The following is a 20,179-nucleotide window of genomic DNA, read 5'->3' on the forward strand; positions in this document are numbered from 1 at the left end:
TACAAGTAACTGTTCCCAGTCTACCCTGGCCAGATCCTGCATTATTTTACTAAAACCTACTCTCCCCCAATCCAAAACATTTTTTTTCAACTTGTCAATTTCTTTGTCCATAACAAACTTAAACTGTACCATATTGTGGTTGCTATCACTAAAATGCTCCCCCACCACCACCTCAGCCACCTGTCCGGCTTCATTCCCCACAATTCGGTCCAGCAATGCACCATCCCTTGTTGGGCCCTCTACATATTGACCTAAAAAGTTCTCCTATACACATTTCAAGAAATCCACTCCATCCAAGCCCTTAGTACTATGTCTATCCCAATTAATGTTGGGAAAGTTGAAATTACCTAATATAATTACCCCATTGTTATTGTTTTTACACACCTCCACAAATTATGCACATATTTGCTCCTCAATTTCCCGCTGGCTATCTAGGGGTCTATAATAAACACCCAACAATGTGGTTGCCCCTTTTTTATTCCTAAACTCTACCCACAAAACTTCATTCGATGCCCCCTCCAAGATATCATCTCTCCTTACTGCAGTAAGCGACTCCTTAACTAATAATGCAACACCTCCTCCTCTTTTATTAATTAAATTCCTGCATATAACTGGAAATAGTAGAAATATCGAGGATGCAGACTTTACAGTGTAAGGCTTAATGAATATGGATCAATGAATAAACAGTATTTGAAGATATTTCTCATTACAGATTAAACACTCAATCAAGAAGGAGCGGAAATGCCTGCTTGCTATTAGAAGGTGTTGGGAATCCTTGTAACTAAATCCAAACAAAGCTAAACCATATCCTTCCCATTGTTTGCCAGTGGGGGTATGTTATGAATTTCATTTGGAACAAAATGGAAATATTATGGTTTATTTGTGGAAAAATTAAATCTGAAGGATGGCCATGTTTCCTATGGTTATTTGATATCCACTGAGTAGATAAAAATTATAATGACTGGATCTTGCAGATGAGGAAATGGCGCTAGCTGCCTCACTGACAGCTGACCAGAATTATTATTATTTTTTTGCGGACTTCAGTGTACAGACATGTTTTCATGTGGCTTATGATCGAGTGAGGCACCATTGATAGGTGGTCGAAGTCATCTCTGAACAAGACTGGGAACATGGAGGCTCACCAGCCAATCAGATGTAAGGCCCCTCACTGGCACACACAGGAGTAACAGTTCATCTCGGGACGCGGCACAAAACAGATGCAATCAGATTCACTCTTGATTAAATGCTGCACCTAAATTGACTGCAATGGAACTGAATATCAGGTACTGAATATAGCTGAGTTACACTGCCACCTTCAATTAATTTGTATCCCAGTGTGCAAACCACGATGTATAAAGTAAAGACTATAAATTAGGTTTAAATCATACATACAAAGTGAAATAAAGATTGTGAAATACAGATATTACATCTAAATTTTCAAAACTAATAACCTTTTAAGAGAATGAGACTTCACACTTGTAAAATTGTTTCTTTTTCTCAGAGCCAAATAGGTTGTTTTGGCAGTAATTTTCATACTGTTAAAACTCACTTACTTCTGAATACACCAGCTCTAATTATTTCAGCCATTTTTTAGGAGAGCTAGTCAGTAAGTGCTCCAAGTTCAAGGCATTGCATTTCTTTCAGTGCCAAGGCTTTGGGCAAGGGCAGCAGCAGCAGACCCTATGGGGAGTTGGTTACCTCTGACAGCAAGTTCTCAATTTCTGCAATTAACTGCAGACACCAAACATTGCTAGCAGGTTTACCCCATTATAACAGTGAGCACTGTCAGCCTCAGTTATTCTTGTCATAAAACCTGACCCATTACACCCTCCTGTTCTATAATGGTATTTATTTTCAGCAACAGCATAGTTATTTCTATGACTTAATATATGATTTAATAAGTGGGAAGTTCGGGATTTGTTGTTCGAAACCAATGTTGGGAATGCAGGTTTCAAGTGATGTGATTTTGCCTTCTTGCTAAGTTCTTACCATATCTTCCACCTCCTTCAATAGAACCGATGTTATATTATCTGCAAAACAAATTCTAAATATAAGACATACAGGTATATGTCCCCTGGCATTGCTCGTGGTGAGTAGGAGGTTGCACTTCTTTATAATAATGGCAATCCGTGATTGAAAAAAAAATGTTACAAGTATAGGTTTTGTTTATAGTAAGTGTTTATTATATGTAAGATGCCTCACAAGCATATCTATGAGACTGTTTAGCCATTCCAGCTTTGCTTAGTTTGCAACACTGAATGGTGAAGGTCGTGGATTCAAGTTGCACTCCAAAGCCTGAGAACAATGCTCTTCCTATCATTTTCATCCAGTACTGAGTGAATGTTGCATTGTCAGAAGTTCCTCATTCAGTGAGATTTTAAACAGAAACCCTGACTGCCTCTTCTGGAGGACATAAGATCCAAATACACCATCCAAAGAAGAGTAGGGTACTCTCGCGTTGCACTGTTCAAAATGCTTCCTATAAGCAATCCCAATGAGAATCAATTTAATGCTTAATACTCTCACTTACTGATTGTGTGGCCTTGCAGTGTACGAATGAATTAATTAGCCATCCAGTGCTTCGGGAAGACCCCAGTAATAGTTGTCCAAAATAGCTGCAACTTTTTCTTATGGGTGTAAATAAAGAATCAATTTCATTGCATAACTTGCATTTCAAGAAATACTTTCTGCAGGTAATGTGTGCCAAATCAAGTGACTACATTTTAAAAGAAACAAAGTTGGTTGTATATTTCAACAAAGCCAATTGAAACAATTGCAATTTTAATACTGGTTGGGAAACTAAAGAGATTGCTTGAAACACTGGTTTTGTACCCTGTGCAATATTACATCTCAACCAATGGACAGGGTTATGGTTTAGGAGGTAGAACAGATGTTGCATGCAATCCCATTGAAGACCCACGCAGTTAATATTCAATATTGAATTTGATAGATGTGAATATCAGGCGTCTGGTATAATGATCAATAAAATACGATTCCAGCATTTCTGTGACTCCAATCATATCTAATCTCAACCCTAAAGTATCTTATAAGATCAGACAGTGGGATGTCTTGTGCATTCGTTCACTAATGTAATAAATAGAATAGAATCACAGAGTAGAAATGCACAGTACAGGGTGATGCTCATTGAATCTGTCTTGGCCCTTTCGCAGACCAATTGAGTTCCTCGCATTTCCCCACTCTTTCCACATATCCCTGCAATTTTTCCCTTCCTTCAATAATGTATCTGTTTCCCTGGGATTGTAACTATGCTTTCCCTACACAACTTTGAGCTTCTCCAATGTGCATTAATACAAACTGTGGACTGGAGGCCTGTTGAGAGATGGAATTGTAATTATTGACATGACATTTTTGTCAAATAGAAGAGAAGAAAACAAAGTGATGCCTTCAGAGGCTGAGGATGTGTAAAATGTAAAGAAGTCTTATTTAAAAAAATAAATGAGTTAAGCCAACTGTAATGCATGAACAGCTTGATGTTTCTGAACCATAACTTGAGTACTAAATTGCAAACTTTTAAACATGTTTAAACCACATAAATGGAAATCTTTTGGTTCTAATACCCCCATAGAAGCTGATATTGTTCGTCCATGACATTAAATCAGCTTTACTTACCCTCCATGCAAGCAATTTCTGGAATAACTGTATCTTGTCTGGAAAGGAAGAAAATGGAAAAACTCAACCATATTTTCTCATTAAATAAAACCATCGAAACATAGAAAGATTTAAGGCACAGAAGTAGATTTTTCGGCGTCTCTTGTCTGTGATGGCCAGAAATGAGCTTTCCAGCCAAATATGGCTCCCCAGTTCTTGGCCCTTAGCTCTGTAGGTTGTGCCACCTCAATTGCATATCCAAGTTTTTTTTAAGTGATGAAGGTTTAGGACTCTACCTCCCTTTGACGCCCCACCCCTACCTGGATGAAAACTCCTTCAATTACTTTGAATGTTAACTGTGTGCATTTCTTAACATATGAATATGAATGCTGATAATTACTCACCTTTGAGCCTGTTGAGCGTCTAATGAATAAGGAGACGAGAAAGAAAATTGGATTACAAATGACATTACGTTTCAATTAACTTTTATTACTTGTTGCTACAAGTTCTACACATGGAGAAATAGTAACTTTGCTTCAAAGTATGTGCCAAGTGATTCAGTGTGTATGAGAAACATGATAAAGTACGATATAAATGCAAGTTGACTGAGGGCGGCCTAAGAGAAATTCTGAGAGTCTTTCAGGGGTCGCCATAGAGAAGATATTTCCACTTGAGGGTTGAGTGTATAACTGGTGGACGGGCGGATGGATGGGCGGAGGGGCGGATGGATGGAGGGACAGACAGAGGGACGAAAGAATGGACAGACTGAGGGACGGACAGACGGGCGGGCAAACGGAGGGATGGACAGAGGGACGGACGGAGGAACGGGCGGACGGAAGGACGGATGGACGGAAAGATGGATGGACGGACGGACGGAGGACAATCGGAGGGAGGGATGGATGGATGAATGGAGGAAGGGAGGGAGGAAAGGACGGAGGTACGGACAGACAGGTGGAGGGACGGACGGAGGGTTAGACTGACGGGGTGGCGGATGGATAGATGGATAGGCGGATAGATAGATAAACAGTTAGATAGATAGATATTAAATGCAGGAAGGTGAAACGTCTTTACCAACAATGTGGCCAGAATGCTGCTAGCACATGAGGCAGTCAAGGAAAATAGCTGAGATGCATTTAAGGGGATGCCAGATAAGTACATAAGAAAGAAAGTAGTAGAGGTTATGTTGATACAGTTTGATGAAGTAGGGAGGGAGGAAGCTCAGCGAACAATTGACATGGGCCAGTTGGGCTGAATAGGCTGATTCTATTCTATAATTTCTACAGAAATATTACTGTTCTAAACTTTTATATTTGGTTGTCATGTGAAAATCAGTGTATCAGTAGGTTTTAAATAAATTGCTATTTTATGTGATAGATTTTCCTGTTAATTTGGACATGTTTGCCTTTAAGTTAAAGTAACGGATAAAACAAGAATCCCAATAAAACTTTGTGCACCTATTTCCCACAGCATAATGTCAAAGCATCGGATATGTAGTGCTAACTGCCAGAGCAGAAGGTGTCCAAACGCTTATCTTATCGGACCATGCAGCCTTGGGGAGGCGACTCAGATGTGACACCTATCTCCATGTCCTAATTATTTGCAATTGCCTCAAGTTGCATTTATGAACAGTGTTCTGATTGAAAATTCGAGTAGATACCAGTGAGGGGAGAAGGCAGCTCTTTGCAAACCTCCACGAAACAACCGAAGTGAGAGAGGTTGTAGGTATAACCTTGAGGAATAGGGTGCCATGATCAATATTGGGTTGGCAGCCTGTTAAATGTACTACCCAATATTCAGATCCAGTCCATTAAATAGGTAGAGTTGCATAGTGATTAGGTTACTGAGCCAGTAATTCAGAGGCCCAGGCTACTGATCAGGAGACATGAGTTTCAAAGACAGCAAGTCAGCACAGGAAGTTAAATTCAATTAAGTAAATGGACTGTGGTTGTTCACCACCAATTTCTCAAGAGCAATTTGGGGCGATCAACAAATTCTGCCTGGCCAGCGGTGCTCACATCCTCTGAAGGACTATAAATAAATTCATACATCTAGGATTAGAAGGCTAGCAAGAATGACCATGAAACTGACATACAAAAACTGATCTGGTTCACACACGTGGCCGCATCTTAACTGCCCTCTGAAGTGGCATGGCAAGTCTCACAGTTGTCTCAAAGAAGAACTAGAGATGGACAATAAATATAGGCCTTGCTAATAATGCACACATCTCGCGAATGAGTAAATAAAATGACTGAATATTGGATGGACAAGTTACAGGCAGCCAGGTGATACTGACCATGTGGCATTAACATTAGGAAGGGAAATGGAATGTTACTGTTTATTGCCAGGGGAATGGAATATGAAAGTAAGGGCATTTTGCTGCCCTTGGTGAGGCCACACCCAGAGTACTGTGTACAGTTTTTGTCTCCTTACTTAAGAAAGGATATAAATACGTTAGAAGCAGCTCAGAGAAGGTTCACTCAACAGATACCTGAGGTGGTGGTATGGGGGTGGTGGTTATCTTATGAGGAAAGGTTGGACAGGCTGGGCCTGTATCCATTGGAGTTTAGAAGAATGAAAGGTGATCTTATTGAAACATACAGGATCCTGCGAGGACTTGACAGGCTGGATGTTGAGAGGGTGTTTCCCCTAGTGAGGAAGACTAGAACTAGGGGACACAGTTGAAAAATAAGAAGATTCCCATTTAAGATGGAGATGAGAAGAAGTATTTTTTCTTTGGAACTCTCTTCCCCACAGAGGGGTGGAGGCCGGGTCAATGGATATTTTTTAAGGCAGAGGTATATAGATTCTTGCCTTGTCAAAGGTTATTGGGGGGGTAGGTGGATCGTGGAGTTGAGGCCACAATCAGGTCAGCCATGATCTTATTGAATGGTGGAGCAGGCTTAGGGATGGGTGGGGGGCAATGGCCTATTCCTGCTTTCAATTTATATGTTTGTATATCCAGAACAATTTCCTACCCTGCTGCACACAAATTACACAGTGGCTCTTAAATTTCGATTGTTACATTGCATGGTTTCGGGATGCACATCCATTTTTTAAAAGATTGTTCATTAAGGTAATCTTTTTAATCCATTCATAATTTCCCTGGGAGGGTGTTAATTAGTTTTTTTTCTTGAAGGAACTTCTATTATAACTAACTAGCTCGTACTTGAGAGGGCATCATGAGTTACCTGAAGTTACTTACAGGTCAGAGCATGAATAGTTCCCCATCTGCGTTTTTCCAAAATTCTGTTACTTTCATAAACATTCCCCACACTGTCAAATCATCACATGACCCTTGAACTAGAGTATGGTTTTCACTGGCCACCAGTGTGTTACTGGTCAAGTACCATCTCTACTATATTACTCTACTCATTCTCCCATGTATTCCTACGGCTGCCAAATGCATACCTCAACCTTAAATATACAAATCTAAATCTCACAGCACAATATTTTACAACCATAACACCTGTCAATCAGCCAAAGATACACACCTTTACCATTCATTCTGCTTAACTTCACACAGTAGGGTGCGGCAAGCAGAAGGAGGCCCAATTCCACCACACTGCTGATGATCAGGATTGACAATAGGCTCTTGACAAGTTTTGTTTTCTCTATGGAGAAGAGAGCAAGTCAGATAGAAACATTGCGTCAGAGGAACAAGATGAGGCCATTCAGCCCCACCAATATCCATTCCATCTTTTAATTAGGTCATAGTTGATCAGAATCTTAACTCCATCTACCCATTTATGTTCCTTATCCCTTACTATCATTATCTCATTAAGTCTATACAATTCACTTGTGAAGTTTTCAGCTTTCCTGAGTTGAATAGTTTTATCAGCGGGAGTTCCAAATTTCCATCAGCTTTCATGTGAAGTGCTGCTTCCTGGCTTCACCATTCAATTGCGAATCTTAAGTTTAGAAGTCATGACTCATTGTTCTTGACCCTCCCACCAGATGAAATAATTTATCTCTATGTACAGTACCAAACTCTTTAATCAACTTAAACACCACTTCCAAGTCTCATTCTGGTGAATCAGGGTTCTGAACGTCCAAGGCAAATACTTCTTTTGCTGAGTGAAAGTGAATGCACTACTCTAAATGTGGTCCAAACAGAACTCTAAGCAACTGTACCATCACTTCCTCACTTGTGCATTCCAGTCTATCCAAGAGATTATAGGTACATTGTTTCATTGGCATATTCAATTAGTTATTAGACTTGAAGATTTTATTGATTTCGGAATACTCTTCCCAGTTGACTTGCAAAGTGACAACCAAGCAACCAAGCTCCTTCATAGATTACAGACTTCTGATTTGCTTAAACTAACTAGAATGTCAGGTAATTGGGATGGTGGGGGAAAGGTGAGGGAAAGGGTGATAATTGCTTCACAGCGATCTTAACACTGTACTCATCCTATTGACAAGTGGCAGGAGAAGTTGAAACCCATCCTGCCGAAAACCAGAGGTGAAATACGTGCTTGCCCTACCCAACCCTAGAAGACAGTAACAAAAACAAACATTGCTGGAAAAACTCAGTAGGTCTGACAGCATCTGTGGAGAAGAAAGCAGAGTTAATGTTTCGAGTCCGTATGATTCTTCATCAGAACTAGAGAGAAATAGAAATGTGGTGAAATAAAGTTATAAAGGGAAATAAAGGGATAAAGACAGTGTCTGACCCACTGCCCCACCCAGTCCCTGAGGGGGGAAAAGGACAGTGCCTGACCCACTGCCCCACCCAGTCCCAGAGGCAGGAAAGGACAGTGTCTGACCCACTACCCCACCCAGTCCCAGAGGGGGGAAAGGACAGTGTCTGACCCACTGCCCCACCCAGTCCCAGAGGGGGGAAAGGACAGTGCCTGACCCACTGCCCTAGCCAGTCCCAGAGGGGGGAAAGGACAGTGTCTGACCCACTACCCCACCCAGTCCCAGAGGGGGGAAAGGACAGTGTCTGGCCCACTACCCCACCCAGTCCCAGAGGGAGAAAGGACAGTGTCTGACCCGCTGCCCCAACCCAGTCCCGGGGGTGGGGGAAAAGGGCAGTTTCTGACCCACTGCCCCAGCCCGTCGCAGGTTGGGTGGGGGGGGGGGGGGGGGGGGGGTGGGGCGGGGCTGGGGAAGGGCAGTGTGTGACCCCCAGTGTGATCCAGCTCCAGAATATATGGACAATGGTCATTTCACTTCCATGATATTTCAGGCGGGAGAATAATTTACCCCTCACAGCGAGCTGTGTCCCTGCTCCATATTCCTCGCCGACACCTCTCATTGTCACGCGGCAGTAATACATCCCGGAATCGTGCACCCTCAAGTCATTTGTTTGAATGGAAGCGTTAAAAAAAGTCCTCTTGTTTCGGCCCGAAAATACATCCTTTGTATTCTGCTGACCCGTTAGAAATTTCAGTTCCATTTCTGGCATCCTTGTACCATTTATAATTCTCTGTTTCACGACAGACATTGGCTGTGTGCGTACAGGGGATGAACACTGTCCTTCCACAGCCTGAATACTCGAAAATTCCTGAACTCAGCCTTAATTTCTGGAAATATAAAGAAAAATGATGCTATCTGATTTGAAGCTCAATGGAAGCCGGCCTGAATGGTTACACAAGCCATAAAGAGTTCCTTTTATCAGCGCACTCCTGGTTGTAACTATGCAACCAAACAACATGTTCTCCAACGTGTGCTATTTTTTAACATGAAGCTTCCTCCGCTACTTAAACATTAACGGGGGTGAAATCGGACAAAACAAGTGATGTGACATTGATCGCCCCTCATAAGCATCGCCCCATATTCAGTTCCACTGGCTTCAGTAACACTGAATATTGGATGTGTGGTACGACGGGCTCTAAAAGCCATATCGCCCGTTCCACACCCCCTCCCCACCTGTTCAACCTCACCCCCAGCAAGTGATCGGTTATTTAAAATGGTTCAATAGTCTCATCTCTGTCGATGAGTGGGTCTCTGCCTCCGGCATTCCCCGTCAATCAGCTATCCCAGCATAGGGGCCAGTCACAGACAGGCCACCACATTGACACCTGGAATATTGTGTGCAATTTTGATCTCCTCATCTGAGGAAGGATGTACTTGCTATAGAGGGATTGCAGCGAAGGTTTACCCGACTGATTCCTGGGATGGCGGGACTGATATATGAGGAGAGATTGATTCGGTTAGGATTATATTCGCTGGAGTTCAGAAGAATAAGGGGGATCTCATAGAAGCCTATAAAATTCTAACAGGACTAGACAGGGTAGATGCAGGAAAAATGTTCCCGATGGTGGGGGAGTCCAGAACCAGGGGTCACAGTCTGAGGATACGGGGTAGACCATTTAGGACTGAGATGAGGAGAAATTTCTTCACCCAGAGAGTGGTGAGCCTGTGGAATTCATTACCACAGAAAGTAGCTGAGGCCGAAACATTGTATGTTTTCAAGAAGGAGTTGGATATAGCTCTTGGGGCGAAAGGGACCAAAGGATATGGAGAGAAAACGGGAGCAGGCTATTGAGCTGTATGATCAGTCATGATCATGATGAATGGCGGAGCAGGCTCGAAGGGCCGAATGGCCTACTCCTGCTCCTAGTTTCTATGTTTCTATGTTGATCTTCCCCTCCCTTGCTAACCCCGATTATGCAGACAGCCGAGTCACTTACCTTTCACAGTCAGCTCTGTCCCTGCTCCGTATTCCTCGCCCAGTTGCATCAATATAACCTTGCAGTAATACAGTCCGGAATCGTTCACTCTCACATCCCTTATTAGAATGGAGGCGTCTCGGGCTTCCATAAAATCCTCTCCGGATTTGAGGATCCGCCCTCTGTACTCTGCTGTCTCATTGGAAACCTCAGTGCCATTCCTGCCGCCCTGGTACCATCGGTAAGACCCTATCGCCTTGTTGACGTTGGCCGTGAAGTTACAGGGGATGAGCACTGTCTGCCCCACCTCCGCCAGAATCCTGGGCAGCTTTTGAAAAACACTGAACTTCTCGGCGTCAATTCCTGGAAAGAAAGAGAAAGCAACAGTTTCTGCTGTCCGAGTGGAAGTTGGGACTTAGAGAGACAGTGGTGCAGGAGCACTTACATTGGTAACTGGTTGAAGATGGGCAAACAAAGTGCAGTCATGAGGTGTGTGTGTGTGTGTGGGGGGGGGGGGGGGTATGCGTGGCGGCGGAGGTAGTTCAGCAAATTGTTAACCAAGGTTTTATCACAGCGACAAAAACAGAAAGTGCTGGAAAAGATTCAGCAGGTCTAACAGCATCTGTGGACAGAAAGACCGAGTTAACGTTTTGAGTTCCCATGACTCTTCTTCAGATGCTGTCACTGCTGAGTTTTTTTCTGCCCAGCATTTTCTGGTTCTTGTTTCAAATTTCAAGCATCCGCTGTCAATTTGCTTTTATCGCAGCGAAGTTGTTCTGACCTGGAATGTGCCACCTGGAATGAAAGGGTGGCGGAAGCAGGTCCAATAATAACTCGCGAAAAGAAAAATGGTCGTATCCTTCAAAGCGAAACATTGGCAGGCTTCTGGGGGAAAGGGCAGGGTCTAACTAAGAGGTGCTTTTGAAGAGCTGGCACCGATATGATAGGCAGAATGAGCTCTTCAGCGCTGCATCATTCCGCGAACAGCGGGTTTTATGTCCATTCAGTTCTTCGCCAAAGCAGAATTTGTTAAGATTTGAATCATATTAACTGTTGATTAGGCTATACTTCAATTAATGTGCTCAGCCCTGGTCTCCATATCATAAATAGCCATATAGAGGCACAGGGAATGTGCAAGCACGATCTGCAGGAATGGTACCACAACTGAGAGGTCACCCCTATGAGGAATTATTAAACAGGCCGGTACTCTTTCCTTTAGAAAAGACGAGACTGAGGACTGATATCATAGAGGTCTCCAGGATTATGGAAGAGGATTACTGGATAACTCTGAACTCAGCCTTAATTTCTGGAAATATAAAGAAAAATGATGCTATCTGATTTGAAGCTCAATGGAAGCCGGGCTGAATGGTTACACAAGCCATAAAGAGTTCCTTTTATCAGCGCACTCCTGGCTGTAACTATGCAACCAAACAACATGTTCTCCAACATGTGCTATTTTTTAACATGAAGCTTCCTCCGCTACTTAAACATAAACGGGGGTGAAATCGGACAAAACAAGTGATGTGACATTGATCGCCCCTTATAAGCATCGCCCCATATTCAATTCCACTGGCTTCAGTAACACTGAATATTGGATGTGTGGTACGACGGGCTCTAAAAGCCACATCGCCCGTTCCACACCCCCTCCCCACCTGTTCAATCTCATCCCCAGCAAGGGATCGGTTATTTAAAATGGTTCAATAGTCTCATCTCTGTCGCTGAGTGGGTCTCTGCCTCCGGCATTCCCCGTTGGGCAGCTATCACAGCATAGGGGCCAGTCACAGACAGGGCCACCACATTGACACCTGGAATATTGTGTGCAATTTTGGTCTCCTCATCTGAGGAAGGATGTACTTGCTATAGAGGGATTGCAGCGAAGGTTTACCCAACTGATTCCTGGGTTGGCGGGACTGACATATGAGGAGAGATTGAGTGGGTTAGGATTATATTCGCTGGAGTTCAGAAGAATGAGGGGGATCTCATAGAAGCCTATAAAATTCTAACAGGACTAGACAGGGTAGATGCAGGAAAAATGTTCCCGATGGTGGGGGAGTCCAGAACCAGGGGTCACAGTCTGAGGCTACGGGCTAGACCATTTAGGACTGAGATGAGGAGAAATTTCTTCACCCAGAGGGTGGTGAGCCTGTGGAATTCACGGCCACAGAAAGTAGCTGAGGCTGAAACATTGTATGTTTTCAAGAAGGAGTTGGATATAGCTCTTGGGGTGAAAGGGATCAAAGGATATGGAGAGAAAACGGGAGCAGGCTATTGAGTTGGATGATCAGCCATGATCATGATGAATGGCGGAGCAGGCTCGAAGGGCCGAATGGCCTACTCCTGCTCCTAGTTTCTATGTTTCTATGTTGATCTTCCCTTCCCTTGCTCGCCCTGATTGTGCAGACAGCCGAGTCACTTACCTTTCACAGTCAGCTCTGTCCCTGCTCCGTATTCCTCGCCCAGTTGCATCAATATAACCTTGCAGTAATACAGTCCGGAATCGTTCACTCTCACATCCCTTATTAGAATGGAGGCGTCTCGGGCTTCCATAAAATCCTCTCCGGATTTGAGGATCCGCCCTCTGTACTCTGCTGTCTCATTGGAAACCTCAGTGCCATTCCTGCCGCCCTGGTACCATCGGTAAGACCCTATCGCCTTGTTGACATTGGCCGTGAAGTTACAGGGGATGAGCACTGTCTGCCCCACCTCCACCAGAATCCTGGGCAGCTTTTGAAAAACACTGAACTTCTCGGCGTCAATTCCTAGAAAGAAAGAGAGAGCAACAGTTTCTGCTTTCCAAGTGGAAGTTGGGACTTAGCGAGACAGTGGTGCAGGAGCGCTTACATAGGGAACTGGTTGAAGATGGGCAAACAAAGTGCAGTGATGAGGTGTGTGTGTGGGGGGTGGGGGGGTATGCGTGGCGGCGGAGGTAGTTCAGCACAATGTTAACCAAGGTTTTATCACAGCGACAAAAACAGAAAGTGCTGAAAAAGATTCAGCAAGTCTAACAGCATCTGTGGAGAGAAAGACCGAGTTAATGTTTTGAGTTCCCATGACTCTTCTTCAGATGCTGTCACTGCTGAGTTTTTTTTTGCCCAGCATTTTCTGGTTCTTGTTTCAAATTTCCAGCATCCGCGGTCAATTTGCTTTTATCGCAGCGAAGTTGTTCTGACCTGGAATGTGCCACCTGGAATGAAAGGGTGGCGGAAGCAGGTCCAATAATAACTCGCGAAAAGAAAAATGGTCGTATCCTTCAAAGCGAAACATTGGCAGGCTTCTGGGGGAAAGGGCAGGGTCAAACTAGGAGGGGCTTTTGAAGAGCTGGCACCGATATGATAGGCAGAATGGGCTCTTCAGCGCTGCATCATTGCACGAACAGCGGGTTTTATGTCCATTCAATTCTTCGCCAAAGCAGAATTTGTTAAGATTTGAATCATATTAACTGTTGATTAGGCTATACTTCAATTAATGTGCTCAGCCCTGGTCTCCATATCATAAATAGCCATATAGAGGCACAGGGAATGTGCAAGCACGATTTGCAGGAATGGTACCACAACTGAGAGGTCACCCCTATGAGGAATTATTAAACAGGCCGGTACTCTTTCCTTTAGAAAAGACGAGACTGAGGACTGATATCATAGAGGTCTCCAGGATTATGGAAGAGGATTACTGGATAACTCTGAACTCAGCCTTAATTTCTGGAAATATAAAGAAAAATGATGCTATCTGATTTGAAGCTCAATGGAAGCCGGCCTGAATGGTTACACAAGCCGTGAAGAGTTCCTTTTATCAGCGCGCTCCTGGCTGTAACTATGCAACCAAACAACATGTTCTGCAACATGTGCTATTTTTTAACATGAAGCTTCCTCCGCTACTTAAACATAAACGGGGAGGAAATCGGACAAAACAAGTGATGTGACATTGATCGCCCCTTATAAGCATCGCCCCATATTCAATTCCACTGGCTTCAGTAATACTGAATATTGGATGTGTGGTACGACGGGCTCTAAAAGCCATATCGCCCGTTCCACACCCCCTCCCCACCTGTTCAATCTCATCCCCAGCAAGTGATCGGTTATTTAAAATGGTTCAATAGTCTCATCTCTGTCGATGAGTGGGTCTCTGCCTCCGGCATTCCCCGTCAATCAGCTATCCCAGCATAGGGGCCAGTCATAGACAGGCCACCACATTGACACCTGGAACATTGTGTGCAATTTTGGTCTCCTCATCTGAGGAAGGATGTACTTGCTATAGAGGGATTGCAGCGAAGGTTTACCCGACTGATTCCTGGAATGGCGGGACTGACATATGAGGAGAGATTGAGACGGTTAGGATTATATTCACTGGAGTTCAGAAGAATGAGGGGGATCTCATAGAAGCCTATAAAATTCTAACACGACTAGACAGGGTAGATGCAGGGAGGATGTTCCTGATGGTGGGGGAGTCCAGAACCAGGGGTCACAGTCTGAGGATACGGGGTAGACCATTTAGGACTGAGATGAGGAGAAATTTCTTCACCCAGAGAGTGGTGAGCCTGTGGAATTCATTACCACAGAAAGTAGCGGAGGCCGAAACATGGTATGTTTTCAAGAAGGGGTTGGATATAGCTCTTGGGGTGAAAGGGATCAAAGGATATGGAGAGAAAGCAGGAGCAGGCTATTGAGTTGGACGATCAGCCATGATCATGATGAACGGCGGAGCAGGCTCGAAGGGCCGAATGGCCTACTCCTGCTCTTAGTTTCTATGGTTCTATGTTGATCTTCCCCTCCCTTGCTCGCCCCAATTGTGCAGACAGCCGAGTCGCTTACCTCTCACAGTCAGCTCTGTCCCTGCTCCGTATTCCTCACCCAGTTGCATCAATATAACCTTGCAGTAATACAGTCCGGAATCGATCACTCTCACGTCCCTTATTAGAATGGAGGCATCTCGGGCTTGCATAAAATCCTCTCCGGATTTGAGGATCCGCCCTCTGTACTCTGCTGTCTCATTGGAAACCTCAGTGCCATTCCTGCCGCCCTGGTACCATCGGTAAGACCCTATCGCCTTGTTGACGTTGGCTGTGAAGTTACAGGGGATGAGCACTGTCTGCCCCACCTCCGCCAGAATCCTGGGCAGCTTTTGAAAAACACTGAACTTCTCGGCGTCAATTCCTGGAAAGAAGGAGAAAGCAACAGTTTCTGCTGTCCGAGTGGAAGTTGGGACTTAGAGAAATGATAGTGCGGGGACATGAAGAGAAATAAAAGGAGGCTTGGTCAGAGTACAACCACAGTAATGGAGCCTGCTTCTATGCTTGGGGTTCAGTGTAGTTCTACTTAATTAACCACCATGACAGAAACTGACTGTGTAAGGCTGAGAGGAGATTTGATAGAAGAATTCAAAATCACAAGGGATCTGGACAAAGTATATAGCAGGAAATTGTTCCCGCTGGTGGAAAGCTCGAGAACCAGAGAGCACAAATTGAAGGCATTTGGTAAAAGAATCAAACGTGATATCAGAAATAAATACTTCTTCACAGAGCGAGTGGTTAGGGTCTGGAATGCACTGCCTGAAAGTATGATGGATGCCGGTTCAATCGAGGCACTGAAGAAGGAATTAGATGATTATTTGAAAAGATACAATATGGGGAGGAGGCAGGAGAAATGCTCATTCAGAGAGCTGGTGCAGACACGATGGGCAGAATGGCCTCCATCTGTACTGTAACAATTCTGTGATTCTGCGATCAATGGACAACAATAACGGCTTGTGTTTATGTAGGGCCTTTACCACGTTAAAACATCCTAAAGCTACATGGGCCTGCTAAAAAACAAAATTTGACATCAAGCCACGGAAGGCCAAATGTAGGGAAAATGGCGAAAAGTTTGTTCATTGAGGTAGTGTTAATAGGCTCCTAAAGGAGAAGGGACAGGTAGAGGAGGAGAGCTTTAGGGGGGAATTCCAAAGCTTGGGGCCCAGGCAGCTGAAGGCATGGCCGCAATGGTGGAGTGATTAAAATCAGGGTGATAGAGACCAAAATTAGTGGAGCACTGATACCCTGGAGGGTTGAAGGCTAGAAATGATTACAGAGATTACAGGGGTGAGTCCATGGAGGGATTTGAAAGCAAGAATGGCAATTTTAAAGCCACGGATCTTTTTTATTTATTGGCGGGATGTGGGCGTCACTGGCTGCGCCAAAATTTATTCCCCATCCCTAATTGCCTTTGAGAAGATGATAATGAGCTGCCCTCTTGAACCGCTGCAGTCCCCGTGGTGTAGGTACATTTACAGTGCTGTTAGGGAAGGAGTTCCAGGATTTTGGCCCAGCTACAGTGAAGGGACGGCGATATATTTCCAACTCAGGATGGTGAGTGACTTGGAGAGGAGCTTCCAGGTGATGGTGTTCCCATGTGTCTGCTGCCCTTGTCCTTCTAGATGGCAGTGGTCGTGGGTTTGGAAGGTGCTGTCTAAGGAGCACTGGTGAGTTTCTGCAATGCATCTTGTAGATGGTACACACTGCTGCCACTTTGAGTTGGTGGTGGAGGGAGTGAATGTTTGTGCATGGGGTACCAATCAAGTGAGCTCCTTTGTCCTGGTTGGTGTCAAGTTTCTTGAGTGTTGTGGGAGCTGCACTCATACAGGCAAGTGGAGAGTATCCCATCACACCCCTGACTTGTGCCTTGTAGATGGCAGATGGGCTTTGGGGATCCCTAGCCTCTGACCTGCGCTTGTAGCCAGAGTATTTATATGGCTAGTCATGTTCAGTTTCTGGTCAATGGTAACACCCCAGGGTGCTGGTAGTGGGGGATTCAGCAATGGTAATGACATTGAATGTCAAGGGGCGAAGGTTAGATTCTCTCTTGCTGGAGATAGTCATTGCCTAGCACTTGTGTGGCACAAATGTTGCTTGCCACTTGTCAGCCCAAGCCTGAATATTGACCAGGTCCTGCTGCATTTGGACATGGGCTGCTTAACCAGAAACCAATGTAGGTCAGGGGGCACGGTTTTTTCTCTTTCTTTACTCTTCCATGGGATGTGGGTGTTGCTGGCAAGGTCAGCATTTGTAGCCCATCCTAATTGCCCTTAAACTGAATGCTTGTTAGGCCATTTCAGAGGGCAGTAAAGAGTTACCCATGTTGCTGTGCGCCTGGAGTCATATGTAGGCCGGATCAGGTAAGGACGGCAGGTTTCCTTCCCTAATGGTCATTACTGAACATGATGGGCTTCTAAACAACAGATGGGATAGTCACCATCTCTGAGATCAGCTTTACCTTTGTTCAGATTTATTTTTATTAATTGAGTTTAAATGCACCAGCTGCAGTGGCAAAGATTTGAACCCATGTGCCCCACAGCATTAGTTTGGCCCCATAGATTACTCAGCCAGCAACATTACCACTGTGCCATTATCGCCACCATCACCGCCAGTAGGTGATAGGGGAACTGGACTTGGTGCAATTTAGAACAGAAGGAGCTGGTGAGCTCAGGTTTACAGAGGAGAGAATATGGGAAGTCAGCCAGGAGTGCATTGGAATAGTCAAGCCTCGAGGTGACAAAAGCATGGATGATGGTTTCAGCAACAGATGATTTGAGACGGAGCAGAATTAGGTGATTTTGTGGAGGGAGGAATAGGTGGCCTGAGTAATTGCATGGATATGTTATCAAGTGCTCATCTGGGAGTCAAATATGGCACCAAGATTGTGAGCATTCTGGTTCAGCCGCAAGACACTTGCTCGGGAGGGAGATGGAGTTGATTTGTGGAAAGCAGAATTTGTAGTGGGGGCTAATGGTAATGGCTTCAATCTTCGCAATATTTAACTAGGGGAAACTTCTGCTCACCCAGTACAGAATATTAGACAAACAGTTTGATAATTCAGCAACAATGGGGGACTCGAGAGAGGTGATGTGTGGTGGAGCAAATGACATCTTGGACAGCACGGCAGAACAAGTGATAGTGATTGGGCAGTATGCTTGCACAGCAACTAGTTAGCTTTTCCATTGCCCCTTCACTATTGCCCATTTCTGCGCAGTCGCCCAAGACAAACTCGTAAAGTTAAGAAACAATAAAATGCCCACTTACCCAAGGAGGCAACCAATATCCAGAGAACGAGTCTTATGTTCATTTTCCTGCAGGGGATGGATGGATAAATTACACAAAACATAAACGATAAACTCATTGCAATTGGAATGGTGAAGCCCTTTACGGATGCTAATCGGGGTGTGAAACTGCACCCGGAATTGCGCCCAATGCTGCACCCATTCCAACATTGTTAAGTTACAGCCAAGTGCCCACTCAATCTCATTAGAATTCATCCGCACTTAAAATGGATATAAATCATCATAGACATTTGGGGCCGAGGGAACTGCTGAACCTAAAGCAGGATAATTCATCTTTGATTCTTAAGATTAAAGTTTCAACTGATTGAACCTCAATCCATGCACGACAGGCATAGTATCTTAAAGAACCTGCAGCCAGAGAAGCTTTCCAATTTCCAATGTGACATATACTTCGTCCTAAAAATGCATTAAAAGTAACGCAAGTGACATTGCCAATCTGAATGAAGTCATTTTCATTTTAAAGGAAAGCTTAACATGCAATCAAATAAGTTAAATTGATTGTTTCCTGGTGTGTATGAAAACCAGTTCAACTGGAGCCTCCTTGCTCAGGTTTGACAGTCGGGAATGGGTAGAGATTGTGGATAGAAATTGATTCACTGGAATGTAAGGGGTCGTGGAGAATGGCGCAGCTACAGTGATAACTGACTTGTGCTCCAATTTCCACCTGGTTCAAACCATAGGTTTGGCGTGTGCCGCAAATAGGTGCATCTAGGCGCCAATATGAAGGAAATTGGTTTTTTTTGTGTCCATACATTGGCTATTGTTTCTCTGGGTTTGGTAACCTGGGCAGCCATGCTGAATGTGCCACAAAGAGAAATGGGTTTGAGATTGGGTCTGATGGATACGTCATGAGGTTCCATAGTTGAACTAAATGTTTGTTCGCTAACACCATCCCTGGACGCTGACTTCCCCATCTTGCCAACCCACCTAGTGAGAAATGTGTGGTGATTGCAAGTCCAGCCTATCATTGCTGTGGCTTCAGCCAATTTGATTCACTCCATGTGATATAAAGAAATGGCTGAAACTCTTTCCAGTTATCAACAGTCACAGATTGCAACTCCTTCGAGTACAATCACAGTTCTTGGTTTCCGGGAGTGGGACATGAACCCACAACCCTCTGATTCAAAGGCGAGGGTGCTATGAACTGAGCTACAGCTGACACCTCAAAGAAATGGCTGAAGGCACTAGATACTGCAAGGACAAGGACAAGTGTCGGTAACAGTGCCATAAAGTGGCACTTACTCAGCAATAACCTGCTCACTGACACTCGGTTTGGATTCTGCTACTTGGCTCCTGACCTCATCACAGCCTTGGTCCAGACATGGACAAAAGAGCTGAACTCAAGGGATGAGGTGAGAGTATTTTCCCTTGACATCAAGATGCATTTGACCAAATGTGGCATCAAGGATCCCTGGCAAAACTGGAGTCAATGGGAATCAGGGGGAAAATTCTCCGGGGTTGGAGTCACACCTAGCACAAATTAAGATGGCTGTGGTTGTTGAAGGTCAACCATCTCTGTCCCAGGACATAACTGCAGGAGTTCCTCAGGATAGTGTCCTCGGTCCAACCATCTTTAGTTGCTTATTCAATTGCCTCCCTTCCATCGTAAGGTCAGAAGTGGGGATGTTCACTGATGACTGTACAAAGTTCCGCACCATTTGCAGCTCTTCAGATACGGAAGCAGCGCATGTCCAAATGCAGAAAAACATGGGCAATGTCCAGGCTTGAGCTGACAAATGGCAAGTCACATTCACGCCACACAAGTTCCAGGCAATGACCATCTCCAACAAGAGAGAAAGTAACCATCGCCCCTTGACATTTAATGGCTTTACCATAACTGAATCCCCCACTATCAACATCCTGGGGGT

The 20,179-nt window shown here is 44.4% G+C and overlaps 1 protein-coding gene across 1 annotated transcript in view; it reads right to left on the reverse strand.

The window, feature by feature from the left end:
• LOC144695540 (uncharacterized) overlaps nt 1–15,430 on the reverse strand; it is a gene marked incomplete at its 3' end in the record, with an annotated part of 30,675 nt that extends 15,245 nt beyond the window's left edge. The window contains exons 1-7 of the mRNA XM_078566414.1: nt 15,032–15,430; nt 12,644–12,985; nt 10,248–10,589; nt 7,101–7,220; nt 4,014–4,032; nt 3,631–3,668; nt 1,990–2,030 (exon numbers count right to left, since the gene is read on the reverse strand). Coding sequence (XP_078422540.1) covers nt 1,990–2,030; nt 3,631–3,668; nt 4,014–4,032; nt 7,101–7,220; nt 10,248–10,589; nt 12,644–12,985; nt 15,032–15,161 — 1,032 coding nt within the window. The remainder of the gene's footprint in view (nt 1–1,989; nt 2,031–3,630; nt 3,669–4,013; nt 4,033–7,100; nt 7,221–10,247; nt 10,590–12,643; nt 12,986–15,031) is intronic.
• Nucleotides 15,431–20,179: the final 4,749 nt, after the last annotated feature.

Source organism: Cetorhinus maximus, chromosome 21, assembly GCF_964194155.1.
Source record: "Cetorhinus maximus chromosome 21, sCetMax3.hap1.1, whole genome shotgun sequence".
Classification (NCBI taxonomy): Eukaryota; Metazoa; Chordata; class Chondrichthyes; order Lamniformes; family Cetorhinidae; genus Cetorhinus; species Cetorhinus maximus.